We start from the raw sequence: 18,738 nt of genomic DNA on the forward strand, positions 1-18,738 counted from the left end.
TCTGCCTTTTGCCAGTCAGCCAGTCCTCCATCTATGTCAGTATCTTGCCCATCATGGACTCATATATCTTATTTGGCAGTTTCCTGTGCTGCACCTCAGAAATCCAAATGGACCATGTTCAACGGTTCTCCTTTGTCTAGCGTGCTGGTTACCTCTTCGAAGAGTCCTAACAGATTTGTTAGGTATTACCTCACTTAATGAAGCCATGCTGACTCAGCTACATTTTACTACGCACTTCCAAGTACTCTGCGATCTCATCCTTAAAATCTTACCAACAATTCAGGCGAACTGGCCTATAATTTCCTTCCTTTTGACTCCCTCCCTTCTTAAACAGATATGATTCATTTGCCATTTCCCAGCCCTCTTGGACCCAATCTGACTGCAATAACTCCAGAAAGATCACCACCAATGCTTCTACAATCTCTTCAGCTATCTCCTTCAGACCTCTGGACTGTAGTCTCATCTGGATGATTTATCTGCCGTCAGACAAAGAACGAAGAAAATTATAGCACAGGAACAGGCCCTTCGGCCCTCCAAGCCTGCGCCGATTGAGATCCTCTGTCTAACCTGTCATCTATTTTCTAACGGTCTGTGTCCATTTGCTCCCTGCCCATCCATGTACATGTCCAAATATATCTTAAAAGACGCGAACGTGCCTGCGTCTCCCACCTCCGCTGGCACCGCGTTCCAGGCACCCACCACCGTCTGTGTAAAGAACTTTCCACGCCATTTCAGCTTCCCCTGTACCTTCTCCTTTGTAATGGCCACGACTCTCACCTCTGACCCCTGACTATTTTGAAATTCTGGTATGCTGTTAGTTTATTCAATCATGAAGGCTGGTACAAAGACTGCACCTATTCAGTTCTTCTGCCATTTATATGTTTCCCATCATCACTTCTCCAGCCTCATTTTTTAGCAGTCCACTTGCCCTTCTCTTATCTTTATATACCGAAAAATACACTTACAGTCTTCTCTTCTATTACTAGCTACCTTACCCCCATATTACATCTTCTACTCCCTTATTGCTTTTGTAGTTATATTCTGCCGGTTTTTAAAGGCTCCCTAATCCCATGGCTTGCCAGTAATCTTCATCGTATTGTGTGCTTTTGCTTTTATACTGTCCCTGACTTCCCTTGTCAGCCATGGTTTTCATCCTCCCTTTAGTATGTTTCTTCTTTCTTGGGATGAATTTCTGCTGTGCCTTCCAAATTACCCCCAGAAACTCCTGCTTTTGCTGCTTCACCACCTTCCATGCTGGACTGCTCTTCCAGTCAACTCTGGTTAGCTCCTGCCACATCCCTTTTTAGTTACTTTTACTCAGTTGTAATGCAGTTAATTTGATTCCAGCTTCTCCCGATATTAGCTGCTCCAAAAAATCATCTTGTAGAATTCTATAAATTCCATTTCTTGGAATCTGCTACTAACCTGATTCTCAGTATTGTAATATTGCTTTTCTATCTCCTAATTTATTTTCTTTCTTATATCTCGACTACTGCTAGGAGGCCAGGTCTTTTTTTCCTTTTGTGGTTCCTCAACTTTAGCTGCACTGATCCTGTGTCTTCTTTTTTTATAGCACTTCTTGCTATCGATTTAATTTCATTTCTTACTACCAAGGCAATCCACTCCATTGTCCCATCCTTTTGATACAACGTGTTTCCTTTGATATTTTGTTCCCAGTCCTGATCCCACAACAACCATGTCTCTGTGATACATGCATCATAGCCACCAATTTCAATCTGCGCTACAGGCTCATTTACCTCCCTTCATATTCTGGAAATGGCTTGGTGTAAATGAGGAATTGTATCGGGGAAAAAAATCACAAGTGAGAGCAGTCTACAGGCCCCTTAACAAGTGCAATGTGGCACAAAGTAGACAAGAAGTAGGATGAAGAGTCATGATCTTATTGTGATAAAGGGACGGCAATAAGCGTTGTGACTTTAATCTACATCGAAACCATGGAACCAGATTGGAATTTGTCCTGGATAAAGTCGTAGAATACTTTTGAGAGAGTTTCGTAGAATGGCAGTTTTGAAACTAACCAAAGAGCAGGTTATGTTAGCCTTGGTATTGTGTAAAGTGATAGGATTAATTAGTGACCTCAGAGTTAAGGTACCTCTCAGTAGTGGTAAGCCCAAATTTATTGAATTTTGCAGTTGGTTTGAAAGAGAGAAGATTGGATCTAAGATTAGTGATTTAAGCCTAAATGAGGGCAACTCTCCTGATATGAATGAGCTAGCTGACGTGAACTGGATACTAGGCTATGGGATAGATGAGAGAATTAGCAGATATTCAAGAGGATATTTCAGAATGCTGAGAATAAATATTTTTCCACTATAAAAAAAGTTCAAAGGAACCACCAATGTTGGTTAACTGAGGAAGTTGAGGAATGTCATATTTAAAGAAAAGTTATTGACAAGTCAGATAATTGTCAGAATATTACTAAAAGTTTACTCAGGACGAAGAAAGTGGAGTTTTAAAGGAAGATAGCTAGAAGTGTAAAAATGGATCGCAATAATTTCTGCAGGTATATGAAGAGGAATAGAGTAAAACAAGGGAGGAGTGGGAGATGATAAGGAAATGGCAGATGAAATAAATGAGAGTTAACGTTTCCAGTCCGGTGATCCTTCCTCAGAGGGAAATGTTAGCATCTGTGAAGAAAAAAGTCAGAGTTGCCAGACCTGCTGAGCTTTTCCAGCAACTTTGTTTTTGTTCCTGATTTACAGCATCTGCAGTTCTTTTGGCAAAAAATATTTGCTTCAATCTTTAGAGGATACAATAAAACTCCAGTAATAGCTGCTAATTTGGATGGAAGGGAGAGGAGAACTTAGTGAAATTACAATCACAAAGGAGGTGGTTCTGAGCACAGTGGATCAGCCATGAGCTAGCACAATGGGGTTGAATGGCCTGTGCCTACTTCGAGCTTCTCAAGGTCGGAGGTGTCGTTGACAGTGTAGAGGGCTGTTGTAGGCTGCAGCGGGACATTGACAGGATGCAGAGATGGGCTGAGAGGTGGCAGATGGAGTTCAACCTGGATAAATGCGAGGTGATGCATTTTGGAAGGTCGAATTTGAAAACTGAGTACAGGATTAAGGATAGGATTCTTGGCAGCGTGGAGGAACAGAGGGATCTTGGTGTGCAGATACATAGATCCCTTAAAATGGCCACCCAAGTGGACAGGGTTGTTAAGAAAGCATATGGTGTTTTGGCTTTCATTAACAGGGGGATTGAGTTTAAGAGTCGTGAGATCTTGTTGCAGCTCTATAAAACTTTGGTTAGACCGCACTTGGAATACTGCGTCCAGTTCTGGGCGCCCTATTATAGGAAAGATGTGGATGCTTTGGAGAGGGTTCAGAGGAGGTTTACCAGGATGCTGCCTGGACTGGAGGGCTTATCTTATGAAGAGAGGTTGACTGAGCTCGGTCTCTTTTCATTGGAGAAAAGGAGGAGGAGAGGGGACCTAATTGAGGTATACAAGATAATGAGAGGCATAGATAGAGTCGATAGCCAGAGACTATTTCCCAGGGCAGAAATGGCTAGCACGAGGGGTCATAGTTTTAAGCTGGTTGGTGGAAAGTATAGAGGGGATGTCAGAGGCAGGTTCTTTACGCAGAGAGTGTGAGAGCATGGAATGCGTTGCCAGCAGCAGTTGTGGAAGCAAGGTCATTGGGGTCATTTAAGAGACTGCTGGACATGCATATGGTCACAGAAATTTGAGGGTGCATCCATGAGGATCAATGGTCGGCACAACATTGTGGGCTGAAGGGCCTGTTCTGTGCTGTACTGTTCTATGTTCTATGTTCTATGTTCTATGTTCTGTGTTTGGCTGAGAAAAGATGTAGCACTTGACATAGAAAAGTTATGGTGTGGGCAACTCTAATGGTGTTCGGTGTGGAAGAGATTGAGGTGATGCATTTTTCTTGGAGTGACATGTTTAAAATGAAGGGACCACTCTAAAAGGGATGGATGAGCAGAGACATCTGTATAAAGGTTCAAGACAGATTGAGAGCATAATAATAAAGTATACAGCATTCTCAGCTTCATGCATTGAGAACAAGAGCAAGGAGGTTATATTGAAATTATATGAGATGTTCTGTTAGTTTTCACCTGGAATAATGTGCCCAGTTCTGGGCATAGTACTTTTAAAAGAATGTGAAGGTATTGGAGATGGTGCAGAAGAGATTTACGAGAAGGTTCCAGGGATGATGAATTTTAGTTATGAAGATAAATTGGAAATTTTAGGAGCTATTCGCCCTGGAGAGGCAAACACTGAGGTGATCTGATTGAAGTATTCAAAACATGAGGGTTCTTGACAGAGTAAATGTGGAGAAACCATTTCCACTTATTAAAGCATTGAGAATGAGCTAGTACAGATTTTAAGGAGTTAGTTAAAGAAACAAAAATGATATAAGGAAATCATGTAGCGAATGATTCAGGTCTGGATTGTGCTGCCAGACTCTGGTAGTAGCAGTCAAGATTTCAAAGGGAATGAGATGGTTATTTGGAAAGGAAGAATGTGTACGGTAACAGGGAGCATGAACTAGGGTGAAACATTCATTTGGGAAATCAATGTAGACATTATGGTTCGATTGGTCTCCTGCACTGCAATACTACTGTGATTCTGGGAATGGGGATTGACTTGATCAGGAATGACAGACTGGGGTGTCAGAGTGAAAAGAGTCATTGATTGAGCTATTCTGCTATAAAATCTTAAACTCTCTGACCAAACAAAGGTTATTGGGTGGAAGCAGCCAGTGAGTGAATGAGTGTGTTAAACAGGTACCCTGTATGGGATATCAGCCTGTCCTGTCTTGAACAACCTGTGTAGGTTTGAGCTCCAACTCCCAGCTAGCTCATTAACTGCTTTGTATGAGGCATGGTGCCAAGTAACTAAGGTGATCCCTGGAATCCATGTTATGAAGAAAGGTTTTGGAATTCAAACTTGTTTACTTTCACTCGGCCCAGTTGAGGTTTTTGAAGTTATAAAGAGGATTGATGGGAGTCAGAGCCGCTGAATTGTTCACTGTTGTGAAATAACTAGCAAGGCACGAGCTTAATAATTACAACTGAAGCAGAGACTGCTGTCAAAGCACAGCACGGCTGGAGTTATGTGAAAAACTAAAAGGTTAGCTAGCAGTGGGAGAGCCTTGGAACTGGAGCCAAGAAACTTTGTTACTGGAATTCAGCAACTTCAGATCTGAGCAACGGAGAATCAGCAAAGGAGAAGACTTGTAAGGTATCCTCATTACTTGTACTGAATTAGATACACAGAATCTTACAACATAGAAATGATAACCTATGTATAGGCCCCTTATGCCATCAGTTCATGCTTTTATAAATTATTAATGAGACGTGAGCATTACTGGTTGGGCTGACATTTATTTTTCATCCCTGTTTGCCCTGGGAAGAAAATGGTGCTGGGTTTCCTTCTTGAACTGCCGCAATCCTTGTGGGGTAGGCACACCAATTGCTATTAGGGAGGGAATTCCAGGATTTTGACCTAGTGACAGTGAAGGAACAGTGATATATTTCCAAGTCAGGATGGTGAGAGGCTTGGAGGGGACCAGGTGATGTTCTCCTGGGTCTGCTGCCCTTGTCCTTCTAGATGGTTGAGGTTGTAGGATAATCCTCCACACAAGCAGTTTCTTTATTGCATGTACTTGCCCTATTTCCGTACCCCTGTTCCTCGATGGTGATATGCGTCTGCTTCAGGTGTGAGCTGTGGTCATGAATAACAGACTCCAACACTCTCTCAAAAGAGTTTCTCCTTTTGATTTGAATTCGCTGTCAGGACATGGCTGTTGGTTGGGAAGTCTGCTTGTTAAATTATCCTTTGTTACTAACTGATTTTCTGGACTACGTCTGGGAAGGAATGTCTTCTCCCAGACGATAGCAAATGTCTGAAAATCTTTTTTTTAGAACAAAGAGAAATACCAGGGATTGATAGCTTTGTTAACCTGGCATGAAAGAAGAGTTGAAACCTGGAGCAAATCAGATATGACAGTGTTGAATGGCGGGACAGGATTGAGGAATTTTTCTTAAAAGTTCAGGTGACGTGTAAGGTTCAGCCATCCTGGTGTCAGACTAAAACACGTAGACTCACCAGTACACTGGTTCAGGACAGCACGGTAATCAAACAACAGGGTCCTTGCAGCAGTCTGACAGCTTCACGGTCACTTTTATTGTTACTTGCTTATCTCATAGTTTTAAAAAAACTTATTTCAGTTTCTTTGACTTGCCAATGTGAGTTTAGAGCTTTCATTCACAGGATTATTAATCATTAGCATGGCTATCATGTTACCACATGTACATTCAACAGTTTTCATGTACTCTCTCTCACACAAATCTCAAGTCATTTTCTGTGAGATCTGTATTCTTTCATTGCAGACGTTCAATGCAGGGGACACAGTCTCAGGATATGGGAGAAACCTTCTTGCACAGAGATGAGGAAAAGCTTCTTCACACAGAGTAGTAAACTTGTGGAATTCTCTACCACCGAAGGCTGTGAAGTCCAAGTCATTTAAACGTGTTCAAGAAATATAAAATTTTAGATTTTAAAGGCATCAAGGGGAGGAGGAGAAAGCCGGAGTGTTAAACTGAAAAAGAAGATCAGCCATGATCGTATTGAAGGCTGGAGCAGACTTGAATGGCTCAACAGCCTGTACTTGATCCTAGTTTCTGTGTTAATTATTGGACAGGGCCTGCCAACAGGCAGAGAACTGTGCCCGTGATACCGGCCATCACAAACAAATATTCAAGTATAGGCTAAAAGAGAAAGACCAGCAGGAAAGGAGACTAGCAGTTCAGGTTTGTCCTGCAGTTCAGCATGACCCGCTTTTAATCTTTGCTCAATTAGCTCACGTACATTGGAACGGAGGACAGCATTCTGCCGAAGTCTGTTCAATAATTAATTCATGGATTACTTCCATCTTTTGGCTAGCTTCCATAATCCCTTTTTACCCTCACGCAGAATGAATCTTATCACTTCTGGAATGTGCAGTTCACTTCCAACTTTAGCTTTTCTCGGGATGACAATGTTCCAGATTTCTCCTCTTCACTCCCCAAGATGTGCTTCCTAACATCTTCCCTGAATAGCCTATTTCTAATGTTAAGATTGTGCACCATAGCTCTGGACCAACCAACCCCCCCCCAACTTGCGCCCGCTCTCGCTCCCCCTTGCTCATGCGCCCCCTCGTGCTCTCTGTGTGCCTCCCTTTCTCTCCTCCAACCCCCTCTCACTGTCGCTAGGTCAAAATCCTGAAATGGTTTCTCCTGAACTTGCCCAGAAAATCCTAAAATCACTTTGGTGTGCAGATACATTTGGTGTGCAGATACATAGATCCCTTAAAATGGCCACCCAAGTGGACAGGGTTGTTAAGAAAGCATATGGTGTTTTGGCTTTCATTAACAGGGGGATTGAGTTTAAGAGTCATGAGATCTTGTTGCAGCTCTATAAAACTTTGGTTAGACCGCACTTGGAATACTGCGTCCAGTTCTGGTCGCCCTATTATAGGAAAGATGTGGATGCTTTGGAGAGAGTTCAGAGGAGGTTTACCAGGATGCTGCCTGGACTGGAGGGCTTATCTTATGAAGAGAGGTTGACTGAGCTCGGTCTCTTTTCATTGGAGAAAAGGAGGAGGAGAGGGGACCTAATTGAGGTATACAAGATAATGAGAGGCATAGATAGAGTCGATAGCCAGAGACTATTTCCCAGGGCAGAAATGGCTAGCACGAGGGGTCATAGTTTTAAGCTGGTTGGTGGAAAGTATAGAGGGGATGTCAGAGGCAGGTTCTTTACGCAGAGAGTTGTGAGAGCATGGAATGCGTTGCCAGCAGCAGTTGTGGAAGCAAGGTCATTGGGGTCATTTAAGAGACTGCTGGACATGCATATGGTCACAGAAATTTGAGGGTGCATACATGAGGATCAATGGTCGGCACAACATTGTGGGCTGAAGGGCCTGTTCTGTGCTGTACTGTTCTATGTTCTATGTTCTATGTTCTAAACACCTCATTAAAATGTTACTTCATCCCTAAATGCTCTGTCCTTTGGAGAATGCAAGTCTCTGCTGTTGGAGTAATTTTGTCACTGTGAGAAGCGCAGCATCAAAGATGTAAAGGCAATGAATTTCTAGAATATATTCAGAACAGTTTTCAGGAACATAATGTTTTTAACATAGATAAAACGAACAGTCATCATAGGATTCAGTGATAAACCCAGGGATACAAATGTATCAAGTGAGAGGGCAAAACTTTGGGAGTTGGATTTCAGTTTTGGGAAACATGAACTTGTGATCCGAGGAAGACAGATCAGGCTAGCTGTTCGCTGGTGAGAGATTAGGAATTATAGGGGAGGAAGAACTGATTTTAGTGGTCACTACACATTCACTAGAAATGGGGAGACAAATTCTAAAAGTTACACATTAGGCTAATACAGTTTTAGTATTTATCCCAAGGGCACTGAATTTCAAAATCAGAAAGCGATGTCTCAGCCGCCCAGAGCCTTATTCAGCCGCCATCTCGTGAACTGCGTTCAGTCCTGGTCAGCATACCCCAGGCAGTCTAAACTATGCTACAAAGAGTACAAAGCAAATTCACTAGAATTATAGTATGGTTTAAAAGATTAAATTATGTTAATGTTTTATAGACTTAGTGTATAAACCCATACATTTAGAGGCTGAGGTGTTCTTGTCATTTTAAGTGATTTAAAGAATTTGGTTGGATAATGAAAAGTGATTTCCTTTGGTAGAAAGGAACAAAAAATTGAGGTGAACTGTTGAAGAATGAAATTAATGTACTGTGCTGTAACATTCTATGTCTATGTCTAAAATGAGCATTGTTCCACACAAAGCAGAATAGAACTGTGGTAGTCTTCTAATGGCAGACTGTGAATGGGCTGGGTTTGAGATGGTGTCACTTGAAGCTTTGAAGGCTGAGGTAGATGAATTTGTGTTGTGGCTAAACATCAAAGATATTGATCAAAAACAGCTAAGTGGATTTGAGTAGCTGATGAAACACATTCTCATAGATTGGGCGAGGCTTAAGGATCCAAATGCCCTTCTTTTGTTCCTGACATACCTTGCAGCAACCTGGGCAACAGAGTATTGGAGCTTTTGTGGCAGAGGGGTTCCTTAGTGGTACATCCTGAGGAACAAATGGGTGAAATGCTAAAGTACCTATGAAATACCTACCTCAGTGCCTGCTCTTGATGAGAGACTGTTGTTATGTCAAGGCAGATATGATAAACACTGTGTCCATTACAAATGTGGACATAACATTTGTGCGTAATAAAATGATAAAATGGAAGGGGAAAGAAAATAGTGATGGTCTATATTCCGCTTGGGAACCCTGCAGCCCAATGGCATCAATGTGGACTTCACCAGCTTCAAAATCTCCCCTACCCCCACCGCATCCCAAAACCAGCCCAGTTCGTCCCTTCCCCCCACTGCACCACACAACCAGCCCAGCTCTTCCCCTCCACCCACTGCATCCCAAAACCAGTCCAACCTGTCTCTGCCTCCCTAACCTGTTCTTCCTCTCACCCATCCCTTCCTTCCACCCCAAGCCGCACCTCCATCTCCTACCTACTAACCTCATCCCACCTCCTTGACCTGTCCGTCTTCCCTGGACTGACCTATCCCCTCCCTACCTCCCCACCTATACTCTCCTCTCCACCTATCTTCTTTTCTCTTCATCTTCGGTCTGCATCCCCCTCTCTCCCTATTTATTCCAGAACCCCCACCCCATCCCCCTCTCTGATGAAGGGTCTAGACCCAAAACGTCAGCTTTTGTGCTCCTGAGATCCTGCTGGGCCTGCTGTATTCATCCAGCCTCACATTTTATTATCTTAGTGATGGTCTTTGTGTCTTTTTAATCTTGTTTTATAGGTTATGCTGTCCCAAAGACATTCACTGAATTTGCGTGAAAAGGAAAAAGGTTAAAAAGAGACATCTTCAGCAGCGTTCTGTTACCAAGTTGAATCAGTACGATGGCCTCACCAGGTTCTCCAGAGCTTCACATCGTTGCTCAATGTGTAAGTATCCATGAGCCTTCTTCCAGTGTGGACAACTGATCTGCATTACCCTGGGAACTGAATATTCTGGAGAATGTTAGAGGTTTAGGATGTTGGGGGAGTTATATTAACTGTAGTGGATTACAATACAACGGCTTCAGAGTAGTAGTAAAATACCAGTGAATTAACTGCACTCACAAAGTTATGAGTTTGTTAAATATCCAGCAGTTTGTCATGATGAGGAGATTCACCATCAGTTTAAATGCCACACAAATCGATGGATGTTTGGCACCATAAACATCTCTGTTGAAATTAATTGCACGCTATGAAATTGCTGGATTTCGGCTGATAATGCAAACAAGCCTCAATGCAGTCTTTGGTGCTAGTAATCCACGGGCTAAAGAACCTGTTCATGATGTGGTTTATGGGCCCAACATGTGATTGAACCTCCCAGGCTCAAAAATGAATGAACTGAAGTGGTGAAGTCTCACCCTAGGACCGAGTGAACTGTTCCAAATTCTTTCTTGTATCTTGACTGTACTTTTCTGCCAGTCTTACTATCCATGCTACTCGTGTTGCATGACATAGTTCTTTTGAGGATTTTAGATTTCATGTAGGATGTACATCTTAGAAACAGACCAGTCAGCCCATAGAGATCATGCTGGTATTTATGTTCCATCCAGCCCCATCAGCTCACCTTCTCCTCATTCTCTCACATTCTTCTATCCTTTCAGTAGCTCCCTCTTGAATACACCATTTCTTTTCACCTCCACTCCATGCGGGAGAGAATTCCACATTCTCAGGACTTCAGGTAAAGATGTTTCTCCTAAATTGCTGGTTGGGATTACTAGTCACCAACTTCTTTTCATGACCTTTAGCTTTATGTCCCCAAGGGGAATTTTCTCTACATCTACTGCTTTGAAACGCTTGATAATTTTAAATGGGGTCACCCCTCAGCCTTCAGATTATAGAATCATTGGGAACCAAAGAGACCATTTGGCCCATTGAGTCTGCACCAACAAAGCTACTCTAAATCTACACTAGTCTCGCTTTCTAGCGCTTCACCCATAGTCTTGAATGTTTTGATATTTCAAGAGCTTTTTAAAGATTGTGAGATTTCCACCTCAACTGCCCTCCCAGGCAGTGCATTCTAGGCTCCCACCTCCCTCTGGGTATAAAGAACTTTTCTCAAATCCTGTCTAATCATCTGCCTATCATCTTAAAATTATGTCCCCTTTGTTATTGACCCTTTAACAAAAGGGAACAGCTGCTTCTTATCCACATATTACACGCTCCTCAACCTTCTGTGCCTAAATCAGGTCCCCTACTGGCCTTAGAAGGAACTGCCAATGCTGGAGCATCTGAGATAACGAGGAAATTTCTGAAGGGTCTAGGCCTGTGACGTCAGCCTTCCTGCTCCTCTGATGCTGCTTGGCCTGCTGTGTTCATCCAGCTCTACACCTTGTAACCTCTATCAGCCTTCTTTCCTTTAAAGAAAACAACCCAAGCTTTTCACACTTCCTGGCTAACTGCTGCATCACATGCAGACATCCTGGTAAGTCTCCTCTGCGCTCACTCCAGTGCAATCACAATCATTGTGACCTAACTGGAGTTTGTACAGATCCAACATAACCTCCCTGCTCTTATAATATATGCCATGACTGCTTTTTAGAAAAGAAAGTTCCCTTCATAACCACCCTATTAACCTGCCCTGCTTTCTTCAGCAATCTGTGGACAAGTACCTCAAGATCCCTCTATCCCTCTGAATTTCCTAGTATCCTACCATTCATTGGATACTGCCTTATCTTATTGCTTTCAAAGTACGTCAGCTTACACTTATCATGGTTAAATTATATCTGCCAATGATCTGCCCAACTGAGCAGTCCATCTATATCCTCCTGTCACTTAAGACCTTCTTTCTCACTGTCAACATTCCAGCCAATCTTTGTTACCTGCGTTCATCCTTTGTAATCATCCCCATATTTTATTTTATGTCATTTTATACATGATTTTATAAATCTCTATAAGGTCACCCCTCAGCCTCTGATGCTGCAGGGAAAATAGCCCTATTCAGCCTCAAACCCTCCAACCCTGGTGCAACATCCTTGTAAATCATTTCTAAACTCTTCCAAGTTTCACAACATCTTTCCTATAGCACGGAGACAAGAATTTGAACGCAGTATTCCAAAGGTGGCCTAACCAATATCCCGTACAATGACAACATGACTTCCCAACTCCGATAATTAATGTAGTGACCAATAAAGGCAAGAGTGCCAAATGCCACCTTCACTACCCTGTCTACCTGCGGCTCCACTTTCAAGAAACTATGAACTTACACCCCAAGCTCTCTGTGTCTGGCAACGCTTCTCAGGACCTTACCATTAAGCGTATAAGCCCTGCCCTGGTTTTCCCTACCAAAATGTAGCATGTCACATTTACCTAAATTAAACTCCATTTGGTCTATAATTCACTACTTTTTCCTCTACCACCCTTCTTGAAAAGTGGAGTCACATCAGCTTTCCCTCATGTCCTCCGCGGTCAGAGAGCAATTAAAACTTTGTCAGAGGCCCTGTAAATTCCTCCCCCATCTCCTACAGCAGCCGGAATTAGAATTCATTCAGATCTGGGGCTACATGATCTCTCTGCCATAGATCTGTCTGCCTAAATTCTGAGTCTGTGCGCTCTTCTCTCTTGCTACTCGTGACAAAGGGGCTGTGCCCCAAAGCTTGTGAGATTTCAGTTAAGCCTGTTGGACTATAACCTAGTGTCGTGTGACTTCTGACTTTTTCCCAGGGTGGAGGGGTCTGTTACTAGAGGATACAGGTTCAAGGTGTGAGAGGGGGACGTTTAAAAGGGTCAAGTGTGGCATGTTTTTCACAAAAAGGGTGGTGAGTGCCTGGAATGTGTTGCTAGAGGAGAGCTGGTGGAAGCAGACACATTAGCAGCATTCAGGAAGCACCTGGGCAAATACATGACTAGGTAGGGAATAGAGGGATATGGATCCCGTAAGTGAAGACTGTGTACTTCCATATTGAAACTATGCGTCACTGCATGTTTGGAGGGCTGAGGGGCCTGTACCTGTGCTGTATTGTTCTTTGTTTGTTCTTTGAAGGACTTTCCTTCTCATACCTCTCCTGTTGCCTGAGTGGTGACCCTTAGCTATCACCAGTCATCTCTCTCAAATAGAGAGTGCAGCCTTTATGGTCTGGTAAGACAATGCAACTACCTTCCTTGAGGGATCCTTGTAAAGCGATCTCTGATCGAGCTTGAAGCCATCCACCCAAACAGATCCTTGTATAACGTGGTGTTGATTCTTGTTTTATCATCCACCCTGGGGCGTTTCATTATGGTAAGGGCGGGTAGAAATAGAAGTTGTTGACTAATGTCAGTGAGGTTTTGTGAGCTAATTTAAACATGGTGTAAATACATGATCAAAATGTTGGGAGCATGTGGAGGCAGATGGAGCTGTGACTTACAAGTAGGACGTATAAACGTAGAGCATTGAAGCAACATGTAGATCAACAAATCATCATCTGTCTTATGTCAACTTTGAGACACTTGCCAAAAGCTGCATGACTTCTATTGGGCAATGGTATTAAGGCTTACAAAACCAATTTATGTAGAAGATTTTGAGTCACAGATCAGTCAACTAATTGAATGATGTGATCGACTTGTTCGTACATTCCTCAATGCAGTATGGCTTGCAGCATTGAGAGAAACTTCTTGTTGAGATAAGAGTGGGTGATGGCCTTGAAATGACACTGTCTCCTTGAATGGCTGACTGTGAAGTTTCTTTGTGAAGCAATTTTCTTCGGCATTTTACTTTTTGACATATTGGGGAAGATTTTGAATATTATAATGTAAATATTCAAAAAGATTCTCTGGATTTCCCATTAAAATTGCACAGTACATAGAACATTATAGCACAGTACAGGACCTTCGGCCCTCGATGTTGTGCTGACCTGTCATACCGATCTCAAGCCCATCTAACCTACACTATTCCATGTACGTCCATATGCTTGTACAATGACGACTTAAATGTACCTAAAGTTGGCGAATCTACTACCGTTGCAGGCAAAGCGTTCCATTCCCTTACTACTCTCTGAGTAAAGAAACTACCTCTGACATCCGTCCTATATCCTTCACCCCTCAATTTAAAGCTATGCCGCCTCGTGCTCGCTGTCACCATCCTAGGAAAAAGGCTCTCCCTATCCACCCTATCTAACCCTCTGATTGTTTCATATGTTTCAATTAAGTCACCTCTCAACCTTCTTCTCTCTAATGAAAACAGCCTCAAGTCCCTCAGCCTTTCCTCGTAAGACCTTCCCTCCATACCAGGCAACATCCTAGTAAATGTCCTCTGCACCCTTTCCAAAGCTTCCATATCCTTCTTATAATGCGATGACCAGAACTGTACGCAATACTCCAAGTGCGGCTGCACTAGAGTTTTGTACAGCTGCAGCATAACCTCTTGGTTCCGGAACTGGATCCCTCTATTAATAAAAGCTAAAACACTGTATGCCTTCTTAACAGCCCTGTCAACCTGGGTGGCAACTTTCAAGGATCTGTGTACATGGACACCGAGATCTCTCTGCTCATCTACACTACCAAGAATCTTACCATTAGCCCAGTACTTTGCCTTCTGGTTACTCCTACCAAAGAGCATCACCTCACACTTGTATTAGGAGATTAGAACATAGAACAGTACAGCACAGAACAGGCCCTTCAGCCCACAATGTTGTGCCGACCATTGATCCTCATGGATGCACCCTCAAATTTCTGTGACCATATGCATGTCCAGCAGTCTCTTAAATGACCCCAATGACCTTGCTTCCACAACTGCTGCTGGCAACGCATTCCATGCTCTCACAACTCTCTGCGTAAAGAACCTGCCTCTGACATCCCCTCTATACTTTCCACCAACCAGCTTAAAACTATGACCCCTCGTGCTAGCCATTTCTGCCCTGGGAAATAGTCTCTGGCTATCGACTCTATCTATGCCTCTCATTATCTTGTATACCTCAATTAGGTCCCCTCTCCTCCTCCTTTTCTCCAATGAAAAGAGACCGAGCTCAGTCAACCTCTCTTCATAAGATAAGCCCTCCAGTCCAGGCAGCATCCTGGTAAACCTCCTCTGAACCCTCTCCAAAGCATCCACATCTTTCCTATAATAGGGCGCCCAGAACTGGACGCAGTATTCCAAGTGCGGTCTAACCAAAGTTTTATAGAGCTGCAACAAGATCTCACGACTCTTAAACTCAATGCCCCTGTTAATGAAAGCCAAAACACCATATGCTTTCTTAACAACCCTGTCCACTTGGGTGGCCATTTTAAGGGATCTATGTATCTGCACACCAAGATCCCTCTGTTCCTCCACGCTGCCAAGAATCCTATCCTTAATCCTGTACTCAGCTTTCAAATTCGACCTTCCAAAATGCATCACCTCGCATTTATCCAGGTTGAACTCCATCTGCCACCTCTCAGCCCATCTCTGCATCCTGTCAATGTCCCGCTGCAGCCTACAACAGCCCTCTACACTGTCAACGACACCTCCGACCTTTGTGTCGTCTGCAAACTTGCTGACCCATCCTTCAATTCCCTCGTCCAAGTCATTAATAAAAATTACAAACAGTAGAGGCCCAAGGACAGAGCCCTGTGGAACCCCACTCACCACTGACTTCCAGGCAGAATATTTTCCTTCTACTACCACTCGCTGTCTTCTGTTGGCCAGCCAATTCTGTATCCAAGCAGCTAAGTTCCCCTGTATCCCATTCCTCCTGACCTTCTGAATGAGCCTTCCATGGGGAACCTTATCAAATGCCTTACTGAAGTCCATATACACCACATCCACAGCTTGACCCTCATCAACCTTACTAGTCACATCCTCAAAAAACTCGATAAGGTTTGTAAGGCATGACCTACCCCTCACAAAGCCGTGTTGACTGTATTTGATCAAGCCATGCTCTTCCAGATGGTCATAAATCTTATCCCTCAGAATCCTTTCTAACACCTTGCAGACGACAGACGTGAGACTTACCGGTCTATAATTGCCGGGGATTTCCCTATTTCCTTTCTTGAAGAGAGGAATTACATTTGCCTCTCTCCAGTCCTCAGGTACGACTCCAGTGGAGAGCGAGGATGCAAAGATCTTCGCAAGTGGCGAAGCAATTGCATTTCTCGCTTCCCAAAGCAGCCGAGGACAAATCTGATCCGGGCCTGGCGACTTGTCAATCTTAATGTTTGACAAAATTTTCAGTACATCAGCTTCCTCTATCTCTATCCATTCCAGCATGCACACCTGCTCTTCAAAGGTTTCATTCACTACACAGGTCGTTTCTTTCGTAAAGACAGAAGCAAAAAACTCATTTAGGGCTTCCCCTACCTCCTCAGGCTCCACACACAAGTTCCCTTGATTGAGTAAGCAGCCCATGCTATTAATATGATTTTCACTCAGTTTCAGTTGGAGTCATGTGTGGGCAAAGTGCTGGAAAATGGGATCAGAATACATAGGCATTTGTCTTTGGTACACACTTGATGGTTGAAGGGTTTATTTTTGCAAGGCCTGTAGATCTGTCTGATCTATGACTCACTCAGTAACCCTCTGCTGTCTAAATCAGGATGTTGTAGATTCACCCTCTGCCAGACTCTAAGCTGATAATTCCAGCAGTACGGAGATTGTGTTGGTCAATATTTATCTGTCAACCTGCACTTATTGCTATTTGTGGAATCTTGCTGTGCACAAATTGCAGTGATGATAGCACAGTGCGAATGTCAGCAGATTTAATAATCCAGCAATTCTGGCTAATACTCTGGCAAGATGAGAGCAAATCCCACCGTCAGCAACTGGGGAAATTTAAATTCAGTTCATTATGAAGTCTCAACTGAAAAGCTGCTCTCAGTGATTTTGACTTTGAAACAACTGAAGTCACAAATACCCATTGGGTTCATCAAAGTCCTTTAAGGAAGAAATCTGTCATTCTTACCTGGTCTAACCGACATGTGGCTGACTTTTAACTTCCCTTTCAAATAGGCTGAAAAGCCATTAAGTTAGAAGGCAGTTCACCGTTGCCATTTTGAGGGTAATTAGGGATAGGCAACAAATAGTAGTTTTGCCAGTCGCACCCTTATTCTATTGCAAGAACAACAATAATTGCTTGGTAGAACAGAGTTTAATCACTGCTAAAACAAAGTCAAAACTTATCATTTTTCATTGAACCAGACTGTGACTGGGATTGGTAATTACAAATAAATTGGTGTGACTTTCCAAGTCTAGTTTCATGTGCCCTAATCTTGATGAGTGCAAGATGAAAAGCCTCATCTTCATGCCTTTTTATTTTGCAAAAATTAAACTGAAACAGGTTGATGGGTTCCCGACAGCTACATCAGAGTCTACGCCTCAAGTTGTACTTAATTGGCACTGAACCATTTTGGAATGCCATAAGGTTTTGAAAGGTGCTACAGAAATGTAGGCTGCAGTGTAACAGCCGATGGACCTTTGAGGCTTTGCTGTCCTTCAGAGCTGAGACCTTTCTGCATTGTAGGTTACTGTTATCTGTTGGACCTTCAGGTGTAGGAGAAGGTGACTGCTTCCCTCCCCCTCCCTGTCAGTGTGAGGGTTCCTTGTCTCAGGAGCAGCTGATTTCTCAGGAAAGTGCTGTAAAGGATGCCTTCTGTAAATATTTACCGTGTGGTGCAGATGTAGCTTTTTGCATCGTGCTAATGGGTATCCCGTGGCATGGGACACTGCAGCATGTCCTTCAATGAATGGGAATGTTATCAGTCATTGGTAACGAAGCAGCCCATTCCGGGCACGAGGGAGCTTGTCAGGTTCAGTCCCTTGGTGATAAAAGCAGTTATCGCAAAAAGCTATTGTTTGTACTGTTGAGGGGTTTTGGCTGTGATGTTCCGACTGCCTTTAAATTGTAGAGCGTATGCGAGTACTGCTAACGGATACTTAAGAGCTGGCTACTAACAGCAGATATTTTCCAACATGAGTGAGGTAAGGACTGTTTCCACCTTTGTCCAGGCATGAAGAGAGAACCAGTGGCTTCAGATAATATTTGCATTGTTATGACATGGACTATGTTGTGCTCTGGTAAAACATGTAGAGCAGATGCAGAATATCCTACAGCACTTGTCAAAGAAATGTTGAATTCTTCTTGTCCTGACCAATATTTGCCTCAAAGTAAAACCAGACCAGTTAGTTCTTTTCGTGTTGCTATTTATGGAATCTTTCGGTCCACGTTTCTAACATTCAAACATTGGCTACACTTCAAAAGTGTGTTATTAGCTCTGAAGGTCTTTGGGATATCCAATGATTGGGAAAGTGGAGGTCCTTTTTGGAAAGTCTTCAAGTAGCTGATTGTGTGTTCTAAATTTCCAGATGTTTCTGAGAGGTGAAATAGAGAGCTCCAACCTAATGTGCCTGTATAACAGTCCTGGCCGGCCTGTACTGTATGAAGCCTGGACTCTCATTTGAGATTTGTTTCCAGTGGAAAATATATATTCCTACCTCATGGGAATGTCACTGGCTGAGTAATCCACAGACTTGTTCAGGGGACATGGGTTCCAAATTTAACCATGTCAGCTGATGACATTTAAATTAAATTAAATTTTAAAAATCTGGTATTGAAACCTAATCTAATGGTGATCATGTAAGCACTATTAGTTGTCATCTGGATGACTACTATCCTTCAGGGAAGGAGATCTGCCATCCTTTCCTGCTGTGGGGC

The 18,738-nt window shown here is 43.0% G+C and overlaps 1 protein-coding gene across 9 annotated transcripts in view; it reads left to right on the forward strand.

Annotated features, from left to right (window-relative positions):
- LOC125451757 (anion exchange protein 2-like) overlaps positions 1 to 18,738 on the forward strand; it is a 259,376-nt gene that overhangs the window by 107,939 nt on the left and 132,699 nt on the right. For 6 of the 9 annotated variants that reach the window (XM_059646290.1, XM_059646297.1, XM_059646298.1 and 3 more), the window contains one exon: positions 9,882 to 10,027. In XM_059646290.1, coding sequence (XP_059502273.1) covers positions 9,983 to 10,027 — 45 coding nt within the window. In that variant the 5' untranslated portion in view covers positions 9,882 to 9,982. Of the gene's footprint in view, positions 1 to 4,973; positions 5,234 to 6,384; positions 6,805 to 9,881; positions 10,028 to 18,738 lie in introns of those variants that run through there. The other 3 variants (XM_059646293.1, XM_059646291.1, XM_059646295.1) reach the window with 3 other exon arrangements.

The sequence above is a fragment of the Stegostoma tigrinum genome, chromosome 5, assembly GCF_030684315.1.
Source record: "Stegostoma tigrinum isolate sSteTig4 chromosome 5, sSteTig4.hap1, whole genome shotgun sequence".
Lineage (NCBI taxonomy): Eukaryota > Metazoa > Chordata > Chondrichthyes > Orectolobiformes > Stegostomatidae > Stegostoma > Stegostoma tigrinum.